Genomic DNA, 23456 nt, shown 5'->3' with positions numbered 1-23456 from the left:
GAGCCATCAGTGGTGACACTCCCAGTAGCCGAGAGAATGAAGTCTCACTGGTAAAGGGGAATCTGGTGGATGGAGCCCCTACAGAGAGAGTGAGGGATGTCATCTTGAGGAGACTCAGTTAACTCATCTGTACAATGGGAAGAATTATAACTATGACTACATATGGTCATTTAAGAAATAAGTGAAATTTTGATCCTCTCATGAAGTTATTAGCTGGTTGCTTTGTAGTTTCTATGGCATAGTTGCTTTACAAGGTCTGTAGACTATGTACTTAAGTTTGTTTTTATGGTAGCAGGGATCTTTTGTTTCCATGTGTAGTACTTCCTTAAGAATCTCATGTAAGGCTGGTCTAGTGTTAACAAATTTCCTTAGTGATTGTTTGCCTGAAAAAGATTTTATTTCTCTTTGCTTATAAAGCTTAGTTTGACAGGATATGAAATTCTTGGTTGAATTTTCTTGTCTTTAAAAATGCTGAAAATAGGCTCCCATCACTTCTGACTTGTACAGTTTCCACTGAGATCTTTGCAGTTAACCGGATGGGGCTTCCTTTGTACATTATCTGACATTTTTCTCTAGATGCTTTTAAGATTTTTTATTTAATTGACTTTGAAAAGCCTGGTGACTATAGGCATTGATGTTCATTTTGTGTAGTATCTTTCATGCGCGTCTGTGTGAAGAGACCACTAAACAGGCTTTGTGTGAGCGATAAAGCTTTTAATCACCTGGGTGCAGACAGACGGGCTGAGTCTGAAAACAGAGTCAGCAAAGAGAGATAGGGGCAGGGCCGTTTTATAAGATTTGGGTAGGTAAAGGAAAATTACAGTCAAAGGGAGGTTGTTCTCTGGTGGGCTGGAGTGGGGTGGTCACATGGTGCTCAGTAGGGGAGCTTTTGAGCCAGGATGAGCCAGGAGAAGGAATTTCACAAGACAATGTCATCAGTTAAGGCAGGAACAGGCCATTTTCACTTCTTTTGTGGTGGAATGTCACCAGTTAAGGCAGAAACCAGCCATCTGGATGTGTACCTGCAGGTCACAGAGGATATGATGGCTTATATTTGGCTCAGAGCCCTGATAGTATCTTGCAGGTGTTCTCTGAATTTTTTGTGTCTGGATGTCTACGACACTAGCAAGACTAGGGAAATTTTCTTGGATTACCTCAAATATGTTTTCCACATTGTTTATGTTTTCTCTTTGTCTCTCAGGAATGCTAACAATTCAGAGGTTTGGTCATTTTATATAATCTCATATTTCTCAAAGACTGTTCATTTTTTTGTCTGACTGGGTTAGTTCAAAGTACCAATCTTCAAGCTCTGAAGTGGAGTGTTTTGTTTGGTCTAGTCTAATAATAAAGCTTTCAATTGTATCTTGAAATTCCTTAAGTGGAGTTTATCAATTACACAGGCTCTGATTGATTTCTTTTTAAAATGTGTATCTCTTTCTTCATCTCCTGGATTGCTTAAGAAATTTGTTTTTGTTGATTTTCAGTATTGTCTTGGATCTCATTGAGCTTCCTGGCAATGTATGCTTTGAATTATTTATCTGTCATTTTTGAGTTTTCACTTTGGTTAGGAACCATTGCTGGAGAGATAATGAGATCCTTTGATGGTGTCACAACATTCAGATATTTCATGATGCCAGGATTCTTGTGCTGCTTGTTTCTCATCTGGACACATAGGTACTTATAATTTTTGAAATTATATTCATGCAGACAGAATTTTTTTCTATCTTTCTCCATGTCATTGTTTTTCTTTCCACTTCTACCCCTTCCTAGGGTGTGTGACTATAGGGTTTTTGGCTTTGCTTCTATAACCCTATGCACTTTTGTCAGCATGTTTTATATTGGGCCATGCTGTTTGTCCACAGGCCAATAGATGGTGCTTGTCTGTAAGAGTCAGCTGTGGCTGATGCAGGTGGGTATATACTTGATTCTTGTTTACTGGGAGAAGCTTTCTGTTGCCTCTGGCATTGGGCTGATCCTGAAGTGCACCATGGTGTGAGCTCCCTGCTTATCCCTCGATGAGGGGACCAAGATGGGCAGGTATAACTACAGGTGAACCAATAGCAGGTACAAGCACCAGCATTGAGTGGGAGTCCAGTGGGCATCAATTGAGCAGGCAGACATATGCCTAGGCCTGGATGTGAGAAACCTCCTTAGACTCAAATTCTCTGCAGGGGGTAGAATGCCTCAATTCCTCATCCAGGGGAGTCAGTGCTCCAGATGCCTGGATAACTGCCTGAGCATGGAGTGCAGCGGGTGCTGCTAAACCACAATCTCTGCACAGGAATGTTGGTGCAGCTCAGGATGTTGTTCCAGGTGAGCAGGTGCTATACATGTCTGGAGGTCTGCCTGGGCATGGAGAAGAGAGGGCCCTGCTTCACCACTGTCTCTGCACAGGAAGGGTAGGGCAGAAAAGGCTGCTGATTTAGGCACATGTGTGCTCTGAATGCCTGGAGATCTACCTGGGTATGGAGTACAGAGGGCCCTGCTACACCACAGTCTATACATAGGAAGGGTGGGGGTGTTTAGGCTGCTGATCTAAGTGAGCAGGTGCTCTGAATGCCTAGAGATCAGCCCGTGTATGGGGCAGAGAAGATCCAGCTGCTCCATGATCTCAAGGAAGAAGTCTGGTGCATCCAGCATCGATACACAGAGACCAGTTCCAGGTACCAAGATGACCTTGGCGGCAAGTCTCATCACCCAGGAGAAATCATGGCTGCAGCAACCCTCCTGTGGCTGCAGACTTGCAACAAGGGTGAACAGAATTCCAATACCTATTACTAGGGCATTTTTCACAGTCACTATTCAGTTCTAATATGGAGAACCCTACCCCATTCTAGCACAAGCACTCCAATCTGGCCGAAGACTAAAATGAGTTTGTGGGCAAGCTGCAGGGTCACCTAAGAATGACTGACTTATGAGCCCAGATTAAAAATAGCATACTGCTCTTAGTCCTAGGTCTAAGAAAATGGCAGCAGTTTTTCCAGTGTCTTTCCCACTCAGAGTGTCCAAGCATCTCCCCAAGTTAGCTCCAGGGCTTGGGAGAAACAAAGTGCTCTCCCTTGGCCTGGTTCCATGGAATCCCCAGTGGAAGGGTACATCACAGAGGAAGACTCTCTGCCCCCTCACATTCTGGGACATCACTCACTTTTATCAGGTACACATTGTCTTAGGGGCTATTGGCCTACATTCTCCTCCTCAGAATCTGAGGTGTCCTTCAGGATTCCAGTGGATTCCCACTCTCCTTCTTGAGTTAAAACTCGCAGAGCTGATCACTCTGTACTATTTTGCTATTTCCACGTGCTTGAGGCACACCAAAAGCTTCTAATCTACCACTGCGGGGAAAAATGCACAATGTTTATCAGAATCCCTGACCTCTGTCCACTAAATGCCAGTAGCATGTCCTCCCAAGTAGAAACAACCAAAAATGTCCTAGAACTTACCAGTGTGCCCTGGGAAGCAAAATTGCCCCAGGTGAATAACTACCAACAGAGGCAATATGGCCTCCCTGTAGCAATGAATAAGCACAGGCACCACTCGGAATTGCTTTCTGAACTCACCACAGATTTCAGCCAATACTTCTAGAGTTGGATGAAGGAAAGTATAAAATAGATCTAGAACTTCTTGTTATTAATACATGAGAAGGTAAGGATAGGCTCCAATAATAATGGAAACATGTCAAGGGAACAGAAGAAGCTGCTTAAAGGAGCTCTCGGTAGCCAACTGTGAGATAATCTACACATTTAAATAATAGTGGTAACAGATTATAACTTCTTCAATAAAATAAGTAACCATGAGTTAGATCTATCGAGAGACAGAAGCTAGGTAGGTAGGTAAGTAGATAAACAGACAGATGAGAAAAGCAAGCTTTCCTTACAGTGGAATGAATGCCATTAATAAATATAGAAGAAATGATGAAGTGGGAAAAAAATAGTCACAATAATCATAATAACAATTGATTCAGGAAAGAATTATCATTATATGCTAATGGTAGAAAGTAAAAGTTTAATAAGAAGTAGAACATAAAGCTATTTTCTAAGTATTGCTCCCTGAAATACTTATTAATTATATAACAAATAAAGTAACTTTAGAGTGGAGAAAGCTGGAAGATGCTATCTAAATCTAGAGATTAATATTAACATCTATCAGCAATTAGACAACGGTATCGTGGCCTCCTGGAATGATGTACTGAGGGACTCGATATCACTTCTATAATTTTCATCTAAAAAATGCATAACCTGAATCAAATCCATTGATGACCCCAACAGAAAAATTTCATTCTACAAAACAGCCAGTTATTGTCAAAAATGACAGGATAACAAAGACAAGAGAGAATGAAGAGCTTTACGAGATTAAAGGAGACTAAAGAAGCTTGGCAAATAAACACCATTGATAAACTGTCTGAACAATAGACTAGACAAAAGCATGTATCCACACAAGCATCATGGTTTTGCTCATTGTGCTGAGGTTGTGTTAGAGAATGTCTTTGTCCTTAGGACACACACAAGAAAGTATCTGAGGACAAAAGAGGTCATGTGTGCAATTTGCACTCAAATGACTTGGAAAAACCTATAATACCTTGTACACACATAGAAAGAGAATGAAAAAGCATGAGATACAATGTTATGATTGGGAGAATCTGAGTGTATACAAGTGCTCTTTATATTACTCTTCCCACGTTTTGTAAGTTTGAAATCACTAGGCCGGGCGTGGTGGCTCACACCTGTGATCCCAGCACTTTGGGAAGCCAAGGCAGGTGGATCATGAGGTTCAGAGATCGAGACCATCCTGGCTAACACGGTGAAACCCCGTCTCTACTAAAAAAAATACAAAAAATCAGCCGGACGTGGTGGCGGGCCCCTGTAGTCCCAGCTACTCAGGAAGAAGGAGAATGGCGTGAACCCGGGAGGTGGAGCTTGCAGTGAGCCGAGATCTTGCCACTGCACTCCAGCCTGGGCAACAGAGCAAGACTGTGTCTCAAAAAAAATAAAATAAAATAATAAAATCACTACAAAATAAAAGGTGCAAAAAATAAAAATTCAAAATACAGCAAAGTTCTATGTAAGGATCACCTGGCATGCACAGCCCTGTGTTGTCAGCTAGTTGGGAAGTCATGGAAACACCTAACTTCTCAGCCTAGCATAAATGTGTCCGGGGAATGGCCAAGCCATCGCGTGATGCAGCTGCAGGCGGGCTGGTTACTAAGAACACGTTTCACCAGCATCCACAATTTACTGTTCCTTAGAGCAGAGACAGAGTGTGAGACAGAAGGGACTGGCTCACTGGAGGGGATGCAGGGACAGAGGCTGAGGAGGAAGTTCCCTCCACTTCCCCCAGATGTTGTCAGCTCACAAGAGATGGCCACGTTCCCCACCTAATCCTACCTGCACCTCCCTTTGCAGTTCAGGGGGTCACTGTTGTTTCCCAGCCCCCTTCTTCTATTTCATCTTGAGTTTTCCTCATAAAACACTATCCTGCACATTGCACACCTTCACAATTATTTGGCTATGATTTTGATACTATGTGAACCACACTGGGTGGGAGTAGAAATGAATTCTCTATTAGTAAGAACTCAGCAATTAGTATATAACAAAATGTAGGCCAAAAAAGGCTCTACCAGGCCATACCTTTTGAGCAGCCTGTTTTTATAGAGAATAAACACGGGCTTTTGGAGTAGAGCTTTCCTCATATGGAGGATCCCTTCTAGGGAGCCAGCATTTCCCAGATACCCCAGGAGGAACTCAGGAGACTGAAAAAATCACCCTTGTTAGCAAAAGTTTAGACAGCCAATGGCAGCACGAAAGCCACAGGCTTCCTGGAAGCATGTGCCATGTCATGGCACAGAGAAGAGGGGTTTTCCTAGATTCAAGGGGGTATTCCAGGATTGATGGACAGCTGTCTCCCTTTCTGGAACAAAACTGTACATGCATGCCCCCTCTGCCATGTGGCTAGCAACAACTCTCTCCAAAAATTGTAGCATAAACCCCCATTGCCTTTGTGTATGGTCATGGGTATTGCTTGGGCCTTAACAGATGTGACAAGGACAGAAACCTTAACCCTGCATATGTGAGAGTTGGGTCCTCCTGCTCCCCTCCTCACCATCATGAAGAAAACCTGATCCAAGCAGACACTGCCCCTTCAGCTTGGGCCCCAGAATGAAGACACAAGGCAAGCCAGACCATATCTGCTAAGCCCCAGCCCATCTGCAGGCTCCAGAGCATGAAAGGAACAGTTCCTTGCTTTTAGAGCCTAAGATGTTAAGGGTTTTTCCTGTGGAACAGAAACTGACTCATACATGATTTATTCCATTTTCCGCTGTACTCCTTCTCCCCTGTGTTCCCAAATGAACTCTTTACTGCCCCCATGACAACCTACATCACATAAGTAACGAAGCTGCTGGCTGTAAAGAAACAGAAGCTTTAAAAGTTTCCTTTTGGCAAATCCTAAGAGCCGCCCATATATCAGGGATCCAGGACAGCACTTAACTCTTCCCAGATACAAATAAGCCATCCAGGAGGTCTGTGGGGCACAGAATGCTGGTCCTCCACACTGCCCGGCTTCTGGCTCTTTACTGTAAGTCAAGACAGCACCTCGGTGAGGAAAGGGGAGGATCCCAGTTCACCCTGTCAAACAGCACCCTAACACTCAAGTGATATGCTGAAGAGAGGCAAAGGAGAATGCAAACGACCACTGAATGGTCCTTCCTTTAGAGCAAAACAGAATAATCACAGAGGCTGGAATCCACTTTTAGCTTTTATAATCTGAGGCACACGACAAACAACACAAGTACACAGGTAGGACTGGGGACTCCCAGGTTGGCTACCCTATTTTGGTTTGATTATTTCTCAGATATTTAGAACTTTCTCTTTCTTTTTTTAGACTTTAAGTTCTAGGGTACATGTGCACAATGTGCAGCAGTTTTCTTACATAAGTTTACATGTGCCTTATTGGTTTGCTGCACCCATTAACTCATCATTTACACTAGGTTTTCTCCTAATGCTATCCCTCCACCATACCACCACCCCATGACAGGCCCCAGTGTGTGATGATCCCCGCCCAGTGACCAAGTGTTCTCATTGTTCAATTGTCTCTCTGTTGGTCTGTTATCGGTGTATGGGAATTCTTGTGATTTTTACACATGGATTTTGTATCCTGAGACCTTGCTGAACTTACTTTTCAGCTTAAGGAGATTTTGGGCTGAGATAATGGGGTTTTCTAAATATATAATCATGCCGTCTGCAAACAGGGTCAATTTGACTTCCTCTTTTCCTCATTGAATACCCTTTATTGCCTTCTCCTGCCTGATTGCCCTGGCCAGAACTTCCAACACTATGTTGAATAGGAGTGGTGAGAGAGGGCATCCCCGTCTTGTGCCAGTTTTCAAAGGGAATGCTTCCAGTTTTTGCCCATTCAGTATGATATTGGCTGTGGGTTTGTCATAAATAGTTCTTATTATTTTGAGACACGTTCCATCAATACCTAGTTTATGGAGACTTTTTAGCATGCAGCACTGTCGAATTTTGTTGAAGGCCTTTTCTGCATCTATTGAGATAATCATGTGGTTTTTGTCTTTTGTTCTGATTATGTGTTGGATTACACTCATTGATTTGTGTATGCTGAACCAGCCTTGCATCCCAGGGATGAAGCCAACTTGATCTTGGTGGATAAGCTTTTTGATGTGCTGCTGGATTCGGCTTACAGTATTTTATTGAGGAGTTTTGCGTTGATGTTCATCAGGGATACTGGTCTAAACTTCTCCTTTTTTTGTTGTGTGTCTGCCAGGCTTTGGTATCAGGATGATGCTGGCCTCATAAAATGAGTTAGGGAGGATTCCCTCTTTTTCTGTTGTTTGAATAGTTTCAGAAGGAATGGTACCAGCTCCTCTTTGTACCACTGGTAGAATTCGGCTGTGAATCTGTCTGGTCCTGGACTTTTTTTGGTTAGTAGGCTCGATTTCAGAGCCTGTTATTGGTCTATTCAGCAATTCGACTTCTTCCTGGTTTTGTCTTGGGAGGGTGTATGTATCCAGGAACGTATCCATTTCTTCTAGATTTTCTGGTTTATTTGCGTAAAGCTGTTTATAGTATTCTCTGATGGTAGTTTGTATTTCCATGGGATCACTGGTGATATCCCCTTTATCATTTTTTATTGGGTCTATTGATTCTTCTCTCTTTTCTTCTTTATTAGTCTTGCTAGTGGTCTATCAATTTTGTTGATCTTAAAAAAAAAAAACAGCTCCTGGATTCATTGATTTTTTGAAGGGTTCTTTTGTGTCTCTGTCTCCTTCAGTTCTGCTCTGATCGTAGTTACTTGTTGCCTTCTGCTAGCTTTTGAACTTGTTTGCTCTTGCTTTTCTAGTTCTTTTAACTGTGATGTTAGGGTGTCAATTTTAGGTCTTTCCTGCTTTCTCTTGTGAGCATTTAGTGCTATAAATTTCTCTCTACACACTGCTTTAAATGTGTCCCAGAGATTCTGGTACGTTGTGTCTGTTCTCATTGGCTTCAAGGAACATCTTTATTTTTGTCTTCATTTTATTATTCACCCAGTAATCATTTAGGAGCAGGTTGTTCAGTTTCCATGTAGTTGCGTGTGGGGAAAAGAAAGAGACTTCAGACTGTTACTGTGTCTATGTAGAAAGAAGTAGACATAAGAGACTCCATTTTTTTCTGTACTAAGAAAAATTCTTCTGACTTGAGATGCTGTTAATCTGTAACCCTACCCCCAACCCTGTGCTGGCAGAAACATGTTCTGTGTTGACTCAAGGTTTAATGGATTTAGGGCTATGCAGGATATGCTTTGCTAAACAAATGCTTGAAAGCAGCATGCTTGTTAAAAGTCATCACCTCTCCCTAATCTCAAGTACCCAGGGACACAAATCACTGCAGGAGGCCGCAGGGACCTCTTCCTAGAAAAGCAAGGTATTGTAAAAGGTTTCTCTCCATGTGAAAGTCTGAAATATGGCCTCCTGGGAAGGGAAAGACCTGACCATCCCGTAACCCCACACCTGTAAAGGGTCTTTGCTCAGGAGGATTAGTAAAAGAGGAAGACCTCTTTGCAGTTGAGATAAGAGGAAGGCATCTGTCCCCTGCTCCTCCCTAGGCAATGGAATGTCTCGGTGTAAAACCCAATTGTATGTTCCATCTACTGAGATAGGAGAAAACCACCTTCAGGCTGGAGGTGAGACATGCTGGTGGCAATACTGCTCTTTAATGCACCAGATATGTTTATGTATGTGCACATCAAAGCACAGCACATTTTCTAACCTTGTTTATGACACAGAGACATTTGTTCACATGTTTTCCTTCTGACCCTCTCCCCACTATTACCCTATTGTCCTGCCACAGCCCCCTCTCTGAGATGGCAGAGATAATGATCAATAAATACTGAAGGAACTCAGAGACCTGTGCCAGCGCACGTCCTCCCTATGCTAAGTACCGGTCCTCTGGGCCCACTTTTCTTACTCTATACTTTGTCTCTGTGTCTCTTTGTTTTCTCAGTCTCTTATCCCACCCAATGAGAAATGCCCACAGGTGTGGAGGGGCTGGCCACGCTTTCATCTGGTGAACATCGTGGGTGCTTTCCTCTAGGGTGAAGGTATGCTCGAGTGTGGTCACTGAGGACAAGTCGATGAGAGATTCCTGAGTACGTCTACAGTCAGCCTTGAAGTAAGCTTGTATGGTCGGAAGAAGCCAGGGTAACAATGGGGCAAACTAAAAGTAAATATGCCTCTTATCTCAGCTCTATTAAAATTCTTGTAAAAAGAGGGGGAGTTAGAGTCTCTACAAAAAATCTAATCACGCTTTTTCGAACAATAGAACAATTCTGCCCATAGTTTCTAGAACAGGGATCTTTAGATCTAAAAGACTGGAGAAAAATGGGCACAAAATTAAAACAAGTAAGTAGGGAGGGTAAAATAATCTCACTTACAGTATGGAATGATTGGGTCATTATTAAAGTACCTTTGGAACCATTTCAAACAGAAATACTAAGCAGAAACATCAAAGGTAGGAAGTTCTAGATAAACTGACCTAAAAATATTGTTGCTAAAGGCAGGACAAAGCCTTAGACATTAAAGTTAAGGAATGAAGAACTTGGTCAGATGTTGAGGGTGATCAGATACCAAGGGTGTGGGAGTCTTTCTAAACTGACTTAGCAGGATTCTTTCCTAAAACTGGGCAATGCAGCACTCACAAGAACAGGAGGTCCAGGGCTGGGGACTAGGGTGGAGGATTAGGGCAGAGGAAGGCTCAGAGGAGCCTAACAAGGATTTGGTCAAGGTGAGTCTTGTCACTGGATCCAGCTCCTCTGTGACAGGAGGAGAGGGCAGGCAGGGCCACAGGAGGGAGCAGGGCTGTCCTGATGGCCTCTGGCACCAGTTCCAGCACTCAGTGATTGAGTTGAACAGGATTCCAACCAGGAAGAGGAACCACTCTCCAGAGTCACTGCACTTTGCTAAAGGAATTGATATTTAAGATTACACAAACAGTGACAGGGAAGTCCCAGCAGTGACCCAAACAGGATAAGAAAGTCTGACCACCCAGAGATGTCAAGGAGATGACTCACCTCCTCAGAGTCATCTGTTTTCCTCATTACCAGGCCTTTGCAAACTGAAGCCCAGGGAATCAGATGGATCTCTGGCTGCAGCAGCCAGCAGCCTGAGTTCCGGAGGCCGCCCCTACTCCCCTCCATTCATACGTGGTTCTTCAGTCAGTGAATCTGCACTGACAAATGCTCTTTTTGAAAAATAAATGTTAACTTGCACTCCAAAACCATGAATACCGTTCACATTCTGGTCCCTGATAGAAAGGATTCTCTTTCTCCCCATGGAGTGCAAAACAATCAGACCTCAGACACTGGGCTCTGCCATCTCTCGCCTTTCCTAGTTGGGGCTACCAGCAGGATTCCCCATGAGTATCACAGTTTCCTAATGATGTGGAAGAGCCAAATGTGTTATCAACATGGGCCCATAGTTTAGAAGCATCCACATGTTCTAGCAGGGCCAAATGTGTTACCAACATTGGCCCATAGTTTAGAAGCATCCACGTGTCCACCATGTTTGAGGAAAGGGAGAAAAGAAGGAGGGATAGAGTGTGAAAGTGATGAGTTTGACCCCAGAGAATTCCAGGCGCTCCATAAAGGAGGCTCATGGGCTTCCCATTTGAGAAGCCACCAAATCCTGTGGCTGCTCAGTCCCAGCTCCTACCATAGACCAAAGTGTTAGTTGCTCAAAACCCAGTTGTGCAGAATCTCAACTCTTGGCCAGCTTGTCCTCACCACTTGCACTTTTACGTGATGTTTTCTGTGCTTGGTCATTTATTATGGTATTGTTTAGTGTTCACTTATTATTGGTCATTTATTGCAGAGAACTTCTGCCACTCACATAATTTCTCATCCTACTAATTCAGATAATCGGATCAGTAGTCACCCATGCAGCCTAGGGGAACACAGCTTTCTCTTTTGTCACCTGGCAGAAGGAAAACATGCCCCCTCCTGGGCAGCTGGACTCCTCCAGGTTACATGGGTGCTGGAAGGCCCAAGCTTGTTCCTCAGTCCATGGTTGCTATCTGGCCCCTTCCTAGTGTGTCCTTAAAACTGTGGACTATAGAAATCAGGGAACAAAGTGATCTGTCCTTTTTTTTTTTAGATGGGGGTTTCACTGTGTTGCACAGGCTGAAATTGAACTTCTGGACTGAAGGAATCTTCCTGACTCACTCTCCAAATTAGCTAGGATTACATGTGCACCACCACATCTGGCTACTCCATCATTTTTAACCATGTTGATACATCACTGCAGACGTCTGCTCATCTCTGCTGGTCTGAACTCCTAGATACTATGCTTTAGAAAGTAGCCTCTTTCTCCAGATGCGTGACAGACACAACATTTGCCTAAGGTCATTAAACATCGGGAGGAGCTGCCCAGCTACCTCAACCTGCCACTTCCTATCACTACATTCTGGACATCACACTTGTACCTCCTCCTAAGAGCAACCTACACTGGTATCTTTCCTACTGGGATTAGAGAGCTTGCTGCATCAGAACAGCTGACCCTCCCTGCAGTGCATGCCAGTGTCCTGACAGAAGATGACCACTGGTCGTGTCATCACATACAGGGCACAGGTCAGCACTCTGGCATCCCTTCCTCACACTCCACCCACCAGCACATTCTCGCTATTTGGGTTACCTGCATCTCGTTTCTGATGATTCAAAACAAAACAAAACAAAACAAAACAAAACAAAACAAAACAAACAAACAAAAAAAAGAAACAAGAGGATTGCTTGACCTTCAGCTTACCCTCTGCACAGCATGTCTTCCTGAGTCTGGACTCCCACCTATCCCAGGAAGGTGGAAGCCACAGAGAAGAACTAACTCCTACCTTTTGAAATGAACATTCTGCTCACAAACACCTGGTAAGGGACTTCCCTCTCTTTCCCTTCTCTGGGAATCTCCCACCATTTCCTGTCTAACTAGGAGGCATATATGTAGCTCTGTTTGAAGACCTTTCCTCCATCACCCAGCAGTAAACACCATTGGGACACCTGCTGTATCTGCTGGGCTACACGGCTATTCTAGGGGTGCCAGATTCACAGTGGGGTGAGATGGTCACCAGGCCTCAGGTAACAAGGTCCCCTGTCCTAATACTGAACATGAGCACCCATGAATAATATGGTTCCCGCTGCCAGGTTCCTGCTGATCCAGCCCTAGCCATGTCCAAGCCCAGGATGACTCTCGGCCAGGTTGTCCTCATCACTTGCACTTTTATGTGATGCTTTCTGCACTTGATCATTTGTTTATTATAGTATTGTTCAGTGTTGTAAACTAGTCTGGGCTGACACTGGCCTACCCTCACCTCCACCACTCCCAGGAGAGTCCTCTGGGTATCCTGCTAAGGCCCAGGGTTTCCTGGTGCTTCTGGCCAAGCCTGCCACCTCACCATAAGGGCATTTGCCACAGGGTCACCATCAGGCATGGAGGGTGGGGTTGAGAGAACAAAGGGAGCAGCTCTCTGTTCAGAGCCTCCTTTCACCCTCCCCACTACTGGAATCACATTCCAGCCCGGGCTCTCAGCATCCCGAGCTGGGGGCTTTGTCAGCCCACAGGGCACCCAACGGACCACATCCTCTCAGTCTGTGGAGAAGGAGAACTCACAATCCTGGCAATTAAGCAACTCGGGGGCCACTGGAAAGCCACACTGAGCAAAGGACGAAGACACACCAGGGCTCGATCTGCAGGACTCCATTCCTGGGAAGCTCAAGGACAGGCAACAAAGGAATCTGTGGGCTGCCAGGGTGGGGTGGGCACGAGGGTGGCTGGAGAGGCAGGAGGATACCGTCTGGGGCAAGGCAGATGTCACAGGTCTGGACAAAATGGTAACACAAGTGTATGCATTTATGAAATCCCTCAGATTGGGCACATACTATTAGGCATTTTATTGTATGTAAATTCGACCTCATTTAAGGCAATTTTTAAAGTATCAGGTGAGTCTTCCAAGCAGTGCACGGAGCAAAGGAGCCCGAAGCATGACTGCCTAGGAGAGAAGCAAGAGAGGCCTGTGTGTTCCCACATTCCTACCGCAGCTGCTGCTCCCTCTCCTGACATTCCCACTGCCTCCCAGGAATCTCTGTGCACCTTCCACCGGGCCCCACACACACTTTCCGTGAGACTCCAGGTCATTCCCTTCCCTGCTCACATCCCCTCCAGGAACTTCCTGTTCCTGGAGAAGGCATGCCCAACCCCAATTCAGGGCCTTTGCACTGGCTGTTCCCCTCTGCCTGGGGCTTCTCAACCTCTCCAGTCTCATAGAGAACTCCCTGACCAGGATCCAGTGGTCTCTCTCTAGTCCCTGTTCTATTTCACTTCCAACAGAGTGAGTATAACTCCCTGATCCTAATTGTTGATCATAACCTACCATCCCCTACACACACTGTGTAGGAATTTACTGTGCATTTCCGTAGCCGCCTGCCACATGTGTGCAACAGGACACTTGAAATGGGGCCAGTCCAAAATGACTTCTGGTCCAAGTTTAAAAAATACACAGGGAACTTCAGAGAATTACAAACCAAAAAAAACAAACAAACAAACGCATAAACGATCTCGTTAATAATTGTTCCCATTAGCTGAAATAATATTGTGGCTATATTAGGTTAAATAAATCTTTTAAACATTACCTTCACCCATTTATTCGCATCTTTTAAAATGCATCTACTAGAAATTTTCAATTGCTCATGGGTTGGTGTCACATCTCTGTTGGGCAGCAGCTCTCCAATGTCACCTTCATGGCTCATCATCCAGGTTCCATCTTCAAGCCCTAGACCTCCTGGCACAGGGAGTAGCTGGTGATAGGTTTGCTTATTGAACAATGAATTATGAAAAGAGAAGCCAGTGACCTTTTCCAAAAAGGTTAATTCCCTTAAATTTGGCAAAGAAATTCTCCATAGTAGGGTGTGGACAGGTTCTTCTGGCACCTTCTGAAATAACCTCTCTGCTCCAGATATTCAGAAACTGTGATCAAGTGCTCCTGGATGCCCCTGATATCTGAAGACCCCGGGAGGTCAAACCCTGTATTTTTCCCTTTTCTGAGCAAACAGGAAGTCACATTGCTTTCACAGTCAAAGGACCAGTGTCACCTCTGTGGAGACCCGGTGACTCAAGCTTGGGAGCACGGGGGAAGAGAGGCATGGCTCGGGGAGGCTGCAGTGAGGACAGGAGTGGGGAGGAGGGGGAGATGGAGGAGGAGGCCTGGGAGGGGCAGGGGGAACTGAGGCAGGGAGGGAGCTTGTAGTGGCTGGGGAGTGAAAAAAGAGATGTTGTAAGAGGGGAAGGGCAGAAACAGGAGGAGGAGTCAGGGAGTGGCGAGCATGGAGGGGGGCGGGGCTGGGCTGCCGAAGCAGGATAAATGCACAGCTGCCTGCAGGTGTGGGCTACCTGTCTCAGGCCCTCACCCTCCTCTCCTGCAGCTCCAGCTCTGTGCTCTGCCTCTGAGGAGACCATGGCCCGGCCCCTGTGTACCTTGCTGCTCCTGCTGGTTACCCTGGCTGTGGCCCTGTCCTGGAGCCCTGAGGAGGACAGGATAATCCCGGGTGGCATCTATAAAGCAGACCTCAATGATGAGTGGGTACAGCGTGCCCTTGACTTCGCCATCAGCGAGTATAACAAGGCCACTGAAGATGACTACTACAGACGCCCGCTGCGGGTACTGAGAGCCAGGCAACAGGTGGGTGCTGCCTCCACCCGAGGGGTCCTGAGTCCCAGCCGATTTGTTGCCCAACCCTCAAGAGCATTCCCAGCAAATCAACACGGACACATTCATGATCTAGTGCTCAGATTCATTCAGATTTCCCTGATTCTCTGCTGATGGCCTTCATGCCTAAGCATGCTCCTGGGCCATATACTGCAGCCACCGTCTGTCCTCTCAGCTTCCTTTAACCTGCAGCAGCCCCTGTGTCTGTACCATGATCATGGCATTTCCCAGGGTCCAGCAGGTGTGGATGGAGACTGTGCTGACTCTGGGTGGGCTTGATGCTGCTCAGGATGAGATCCAGGCCATGAGGCTCATCCTCCTCCCTGAGACCTCTCCGCAGGGGCCACATAGGAACCTGGCTCCCTGTTCTGCAGAGCCCTGCTTCCCCAAGTCACACCCCTGGGCACAGACCCTTAGGGCTAGCGGCCTTCACACTCAGGCAGGCTGACCAACCCCTACATCCCAGGGTGGCTGAGTCCCTGATGGGGTGGAGAACGCCTGACCCTGCCTCTACCAGCTGATGGAGAGTTAGACCTCCACCAGATGAGGACAGTGGTCACCCTGCAGAGCGGAGGAGGGGTCAGGTTGGGAGGGAGCTTCAGCAGGGCTACCGGGCCCAGATTGACCTGCATCCCATGGCAGAGCAGCAAATAGTGACACAGCCTTTAGAGCTCCTCCACCTTCTCCTGGAAAATCAAAGGAATCCCCACCAGCCCTGTTTCCCCTGCAGCTGTCAGCTGGGGCCCTCTCCCTGCACAGGAGGTACACTCCCTGGTGCCATGGTCCCCGCTGGCCTGCATCTCCCTCTTAAACATGACAGTAACTTGGAGTGAAGCACAGGACATTGCAGACCGTCAGGCCTGGAAGCCTATTTTAGACAGGGTAAACTGATACTTGAGGGACCTCAGCAGTTCCTCCTGGTTCCCATGAATCCCTCATCCTAGGTTTCTCCACAGCTCTGCCACGTTGTGTCTGGGAGAGGCCTTGTGCAGGGAAAGGGTTCAATTCAGGTCTGTAATTGTAAAACACATAGGTGAGCTGCTGACTTTAGAAATGTAGCTTGATTCTCACGCTTGAAATGGTAGCATCTGGGCGGCCCCATTGACCCAAAATATCTGTGTGTGTGAATCATCTCATTTCCTACTCTAAATGAAGTAATAAATCTAGGTTAAATGGAAGGAATGAGATTTTCGGAAGGTAGCTGAAATTTTGTCATCAGACAGCCTTCCTAGAAAAGATTCAGTGTTCCCTCACCCCTGAGACACAGGTAGCAGAATTCAACGAATCCTTTTACCCAACACAGAGAAAACAATGTTTAAGAGCAGGCATGAGGCCCAGAACCCTGCCAGCTGACAGGAAAAGGGGGCTTGTGTGCCTTGTGGTGACATGTGGGCAGCTCATGAAGCACCAAAGCAAGTCCAGTGACTCAGGCACAGTGAAGTGCCTGTGAGTGCATGAAACTGATGGGGGCGCTGTCCGTGTGTCGTGTTTTCTCATGTGTGTAGATCGTGGGCGGGGTGAATTACTTCTTCGACGTAGAGGTGGGCCGAACCATATGTACCAAGTCCCAGCCCAACTTGGACACTTGTGCCTTCCATGAACAGCCAGAACTGCAGAAGGTACGTTCCTGATATGGGTCCCAGGCCAGTCATGCACTGCAGAGTGGTGCATATGTGTCACCCTCTGCCTTACAGATGTTTGGAGGGTGTGTGTGTGTGCAGGTGGGTATGTGAGGAGCCATGTATGCACGGATGAATACATGTTCATGTACTTGTGGGGGGGGGTGTGCATTTAGGTGTGCATGTGGAAAGGGAAACGTGTACACACATGTGCCAGTGTGTGCGGGGAGGTGTATGGGAGCATGTGTGCCTGTGCATGCATGTGTGGGGGTGTATCGGGCTTTCTACATAGATCCATGGGGATGAGGGGTCCAAGTGAGTTTACGTAGTTGTCCATGTATGTGTAGATGGGGTGGTGAGGGAGGGAGATGATGTGTTTGATTTGCTAGGAAGGCTTTATCTTGGGAATGGTTACTAGAAGGTCAACTCTGCCTGCTTTGGGGTGTTGCCTGTTGGATGAGAAGAAGCAGCTGCAGGGCTGTGTGCTGGGCAGGGAGAAGGGGCTCTGTCTAATCCCAGGCTCAGGCACCTGCACGCAGCCACAGCCACAGTGATCAGATTAGTGGGACCTAGAGCCCTGTTAGCTGGGAAACCCTGGACTTGCCCAGATCACCCAACACCAGCCTCTCCAAGGACCTGCTGGTTCTTGTGAGGTGTCCACTCAGGGAAGAGCCACACTCCCCTTGTTACCATTGCCCCCTGCCCCAGTTCTTTGAGGGGGAGCTGCCCTGCCCTGTGTTCTTCCCTCTGTCACCTCTTAGTGCTTGCCTGGGTGCTGGAGGTGGAAGGAGCTGGGGGAAGTGAGCCACCTTCCCATGTCCTGCACCCTTGGGGCTCCCAAGGCCTTGCACAGGCTGCTCCTCACAGGGCTGTGCTGGTACAGGACCCTGCAGGTTGGGGTGGGGGCCCAATGCCACCTGGTGACTTGGAGACTTGGGAGGGGTAAAGGAACAGTCACTATTCATTCTAGTTCAGTGCTCTGGGACTCAGCAGTGGTGGGTGAGGGCCCAGTGTCTCACCTCCATCCTACTCACCCGGGCTCTGACATCTCATGGCTGGGCATCTTCCCCTTTAATTTAACCCACGCTGATTGCCCCTCTCTCTTCCCTTCACAGAAACAGTTGTGCTCTTTCAAGATCCATGAAGTTGCCTGGGAGGACAGAATATCCCTGGTGAATTCCAGGTGTCAAGAAGCCTAGGGGTCTATGCCAGACCAGTCACACCGACCACCTCCTACTCCTACCCCCCTGTAGTGCTCCCTCTGCTGGACTGGTGGCCCCCACGCTGAGGGAAGTCTCCCCATGTGGCTGCACCAGGAGACAGACAGAGAAGATGGCAGGAGGCCTTTGTTACTCAACAGGGGACTCTGCCCTCCCGCCTTACTTCTTGCTTCTCATAGCGCTGGTACATGGTACACACACCCCCACCTCCTGCAATAAAACAGTAGCATCACCTCCCTCTGAGCTCTTGGCTGTCTGGGGATGTGCACACCGGCAGGGTTTCTGCAGTTCCTTTATGAAGCCTCCTTGTTCTGCTGGAGTGGAGATCAGAGGAGTACCTGGGAGCTGACGTGGCCACAGCAAGGCCATCAGGGGAGTTGCTGGCACTTTCAGAGACCTGAGCTTCAGAACAGGGAGAGAGCAGCCAGGGGCTGGGAACCCAGGCCTTCAGCTGCAGCAGCCCCTGGTGACGGGGTCAGGGAGAGGAGGGGGCCCAGGCTGCTGCCTGGGAAACTGGGCTGGTGCTTTGGTCTGAGCTCCTGATCTGATCAGGAGGCGGGGGATGGCTGTGTCCACAGCCAGGGGCCGGGCCTCGATGGAGCTCACCAGGCCATAGATTCCATCTGTGCTTGCAGATTTGAGCAAACTCCAGGGACTGACCTTCTCTCATCAAACCCCCTAGACATGAAATACATAGTGATCGACATGTGGCTCTTTCCACAGGAGACTTTAGGCCCCTACATGGAAACAAAGTCCAGAAGTGTGTGTGTGTGTGTGTTTGTGTGTGTGTGTGTGTGTGTGTGTGTAACTGATTGGGAAAAATGCCACCGAGACCAAAGACAGGCAACATCAACAGAGAAAGCAGCACCTGCTGTCATCCATCCTTGGAGGGTGTGCCCCAGGCTGGGAGGTTATCTCCTATGCTAGGAAGCTGTGCCCTAGAAGAGTTTTACACATCCACATCCAGCCGCTTTTTCTCTGGACTTGGATTTAAAACGTGCACTCAGGTCAGGCTTCTTGGCAGGGATGGAGAAGCTAAAACACAAATGGAAGTGACATGCAGTGGACACTCATTTTTTTCAAAAAGGATGTTTTAATTAATAAATAACATCATCTTAGTGTCAAAACCATTCAGTAGAATATTGGGTAGTTGTGCTTCAAAGAAGAAGCTACAGTCCTAAGTCCTCGCCAACCCTTCACAGCCCTTCCCTTTGCCATGTCAGGGCAGAGGGTTGCAGCCCTCAGGGCAGGTGCCTCTGGGAAGGGCTCTCAACTATCTCCCATGCCTAGAGCTGCATTGACCAAGGGTGGCTGCCATGAACACCGAGGGGGAAATGACAAAGGGGAAACTGCCCAAACAGCCCTGAGGCCAGCACCCCATGTGCCACACTTAGAAAGCTAGGAGGAGAATGGTATGGTGGGGAGAGTGGGGAGCATCTCCTTCATTTCCTCTCTACCACCACGGGATTTAACCAAGGTTTTAGGTTTAGGAAAATGAAGCAGCGTCCAGGAGGCCATGAGCTGAGGAGATTTGAGTTTGGGCCTCACCTGGTGTCAGGGGGTCGGGTGTCGCACACACTGATTCAGGCTTCTGTTGGAAGAGAGGGGCTGAGAGCAGAACAGCAGGTGCCCGGAAATGGTGGTCAGGGGCGACGTCCTGCATGCATGGAGATCCTTATGGTTCTCTGCCTGGGGAAGGGCCTGTCTTGACATAAGCCACCACCATGCAAGGACACAAGGAACAGGTGATTTTGTGTAAAGCAGTAACTTTTCTGACATCTCTCTTCCTGGGGAAGTGGAGGGGGAAATCTGATTCTGTAGAGGGCTTCCTCCACTATCTGGGTACCTGCCCCGAAAATCATGTAGGTTCTTTTCTATTTTCCTAAGCATTGGCTAGCTTGAGAAATAAAGGGACAGAGTACAAAAGAGAGAAATTTTAAAGCTGGGCGTCCGGGGGAGACATGACACATTGGTAGGATCCGTGATGCCCAATAAGAAGCAAAACCCAGCAAGTTTTTATTAGGGAGTTTCAAAAAGGGAGGGAGTGTGTGAATAGGTGTGGGTGACCGACATCAAGTACTTAACAGGGTAATAGAATATCACAAAGCAAGTGGAGGCAGGGTGAGATCACAGGACCACAGCTCAGGTGAAAAATTAAAATTGCTAATGAATTTTGGCCACCATTGTAACTGATAATATCTTATCAGGAGACAGAGTTTTGAGATCAACCAGTCTGACCAAAATTTATTAGGCGGGAATTTCCTCTTCCTAATAAGCCTCGGAGTGCTATGGGAGACTGGAGTTTATTTCACCCCTGCAGTCTCAACCATAAGAGACAGGTACGCCTTGGGGGGGCCAGTTCAGAGACCTACCCCTAGGTGGGCATTCTCTTTCTCCGGGATATCCCATGCTGAGAGAAAGAATTCAGTGATATTTCTCCCATTTGCTTTTGAAAGAAGAGAAATATGTCTCTGTTCTGCCCGGCTCACCGGAGTCAGAGTTTAAGGTTGTCTCTCTTCTTCCCTGAACAATTGCTATTATCCTGCTCTTTTTTCAGGGTGCCCACATTTCATATTGCTCAGACACACATGCTTTACAATTTGTGTGGTTGATGCAATTATTACAGGGTTCTGAGATGATATACATCCTCCTCAACTGACAGAATTAAGAGATTAAATTAAAGACAGGCATAGGAAAGCTCAAGGTTATTGATTGGGGAAGTGATAAGCGTCCATGAAGTCTTTCCAATTTATGTTTGGAGATTGCAGTAAACATAGGCATAAGAAATTATAAAAGTATTAATTTGGGGAACAAATAAATGTCCATAAAATCTTCACAATCCACATTCTTCTGCTATGGCTTCAGCCAGTCCCTCTGTTTGGGGTCCCTGACTTCCTGCAACACTTCACCATCTCCAAGTGTGTCTGTTTCCTAGGAGGGGAGCAGGGGACAGGGAAGCCTGAAGATGAGCATGTGGGTCTTCATCTTCCTGACCAAGCTGAAGGTCTGGGCTCTTCTGGAAGCTACCGGATTTTGGGAGTAAAAAAGCCTCCTGGGTGTCATGTTTTGGAAATATTGCACCCATTCTAAGAGTTCCTTTAGCAAAAATAATGTCACACATTCTTGCTAAAAGAGTGAAACCACAGAGGTTAGAAACTCCACCTTCAGCATAGACAAATCACTCTGGAAGGAGAGGTAAGTCCATTGGAGGCCTAGGAAGCAGAAACCAGTGCAGTCATTCTTTGGGCAGGAGGATTCTCAGCACTATGATCAGAGGCAACCCAGGTTCCATGAGGTCTGAGGCTCACATAATTCAGAGGATTACCTGCATGAAAAATAGCATAATATAACCAAATAGAAAATAAGCACAGAAGTGAGTGTTTATTTAAGAAGAGGAAATAAGTCACAACAAATTACTCATTTTAAAGTCCTGATAAATAATACAATCATCCAAAATTCCAGAAAAATGATGTACATCCTAGTGTTATCAGTCATCAAAACTGATTTTGCAAGTCAACAGACTTAAAATTATTGGCTTGTAGCAAAAAGGGAATAAATTCACAAAGCAAACCTGGGATGATTCATAAAACAAAGCAAAGAGGTTATTATAAGACAATGGGGAGGGATTTTTGAGGCTGTAGTGATGGACTCAGAGCATAGCAGGCCTCAATGTTAGCAGCCAGTGTCAACTCTGGTCTGCAAAGTGGACCTAGGTCCTGTGTCCTTAGAATCCATAAATTCCAGCCATATGTGGAACGTTCCATCCAGAAACCCCTCCTCTGTAGCTCTGTGCTTCTGTTTAAAGGTGGATATAGATCATCCAGGCAGTGGGATGTTCTTCTTACTCATAAGCAAAGTTTCTAACAGCCCCTGGCACTAGAGAACAATGTCTTCCACTGAGTCAGAAAGGAGTTGTCAGCCAAGGAAGAGGCTGCTTGACTTTTCAAACCTGCAGCTTGAGAGAAACATTGTTTCCTGTTCATCATGTCACTAGCTTTGTCCTCGTCAGTCCATCCATCCACCTTGGAGAAGAAAGGGCAGATTTACCCTTCATTAATTTGTGTTCTCTTTACTTGCTAACATAACATTTTTATTAATTAGCTACTTGACACAACAGTGTAATAAGTTATTTCTATGTTTTCATACTCAACTATTGAGTCACTATTTGCTTCATCACATAACATTGATTTTATAATAGAACTTTCTATAAATATAGCAGAAAGGTAAACCAGTCTTTCCACTCAGTTTGATCACTTTAAAATTCTGATAAATACTACAATCATCCAAAATTATGAAACACTACAATCAGTCCTACTTGTGAAAATCATGGTTTATAACATTTTCTTTCTGCTTCAAAACTCACATTGGTAATATTATGCAAATTTGTCTGATTGTTGTCTAATATGGAAAAGCTTCCAGTTTTCTTTCATGTGAGCTCTAAGATTTTTGTATTTTCTAAATTTTCTTGACTTAAGATTGATGATCTTAAAGACTATTGACAATGCTCACTAAACACAGCATTTTAAAACTCTCACTGTTGCAGTGGGCTTCAAAATTGTGCAAATGTATAATTATATACTATATTGATTACCTTATGGAATGCGCAGAAAGAGTTTGTCCTGAAAGAAGTATTTCTTCAAGCCATCTTATTGTTGGTCAAAGTTTTACATCTGTGTTGTCTGGAGCTGTGAGATTTCATCAGGATAAGAGGAGGATGGAGGCCAAGTCTGATCCATCGGGTCTGTGCCACCTCAAAGGCATACATCCTTGCTGTGAGTAGTTCACTACACTTGTCTGCACCCTACAAATGTGAAAATCAAGAAATTCTATCTCACAAAATTCCCATAAAAAAATAAAACAACTTGGGTCTCACTTGGGTAAAATGAAAAACAAAATAACATAAAATAAAAACAAACTGCATGGTACACTAACTATTGTTCATACCATATTAGTGAGTACGTTTTCATGAGGATAACACTTTCATTTTTCACTAGGTGTCAAAAAGAACCCAATCTTTTGGGGCCTATTGTCAGCCTTCCTAAAGACAATAAATTCTGAACAAAATTTCCTATCCCATCAAACTAAGCTTCATAAACAAAGAAGAAAAAAAAATAATTTGCAGACAATCAGTCACTGAGAAAATGTGTTGCCACTAGACTAGCTTTACAAGAGATGCTTAAAGGAGTTCTGAACATGGAAATAAGAGAACAATACCTACTTTTGCAAGAATACAGTTAAATACATAGCTCAGAGACAGTATATAGCAACAACACAATACATACTACAAGGAAACCAGCTGTCACCTTCACGATAGGATCAAAAACTCACATATAAATATTAACCTTGGGCCAGGCACAGTGGCTCTGCCTGTAATCCCAGCA

At 45.9% G+C, this 23456-nt stretch overlaps 1 protein-coding gene and 1 long non-coding RNA gene across 2 annotated transcripts in view; one reads left to right on the top strand and one right to left on the bottom strand.

The window, feature by feature from the left end:
• The first annotated feature begins 14919 nt into the window (after nt 1–14919).
• On the top strand, nt 14920–18318 carry LOC100440716 (cystatin-SN). The gene is made up of 3 exons (XM_054542379.2): nt 14920–15209; nt 16742–16855; nt 17971–18318. Exons 1-3 carry the CDS (start codon nt 14985–14987, stop codon nt 18052–18054), a joined length of 423 nt encoding a protein of 140 aa, XP_054398354.1. The 5' UTR covers nt 14920–14984; the 3' UTR covers nt 18055–18318.
• Nucleotides 18319–19155: 837 nt separating this feature from the next.
• LOC134760785 (uncharacterized) overlaps nt 19156–23456 on the bottom strand; it is a 51383-nt gene continuing 47082 nt past the window's right edge. The window contains exons 3-5 of the long non-coding RNA XR_010138759.1: nt 22667–22876; nt 22025–22097; nt 19156–21400 (exon numbers count right to left, since the gene is read on the bottom strand). This is a non-coding gene — a long non-coding RNA (uncharacterized LOC134760785). The remainder of the gene's footprint in view (nt 21401–22024; nt 22098–22666; nt 22877–23456) is intronic.

The sequence above is a fragment of the Pongo abelii genome, chromosome 21, assembly GCF_028885655.2.
Source record: "Pongo abelii isolate AG06213 chromosome 21, NHGRI_mPonAbe1-v2.0_pri, whole genome shotgun sequence".
NCBI lineage: Eukaryota > Metazoa > Chordata > Mammalia > Primates > Hominidae > Pongo > Pongo abelii.
Note: the sequence above shows the minus strand (reverse complement) of the source record. Positions and strands in the feature narration are given on the sequence as shown.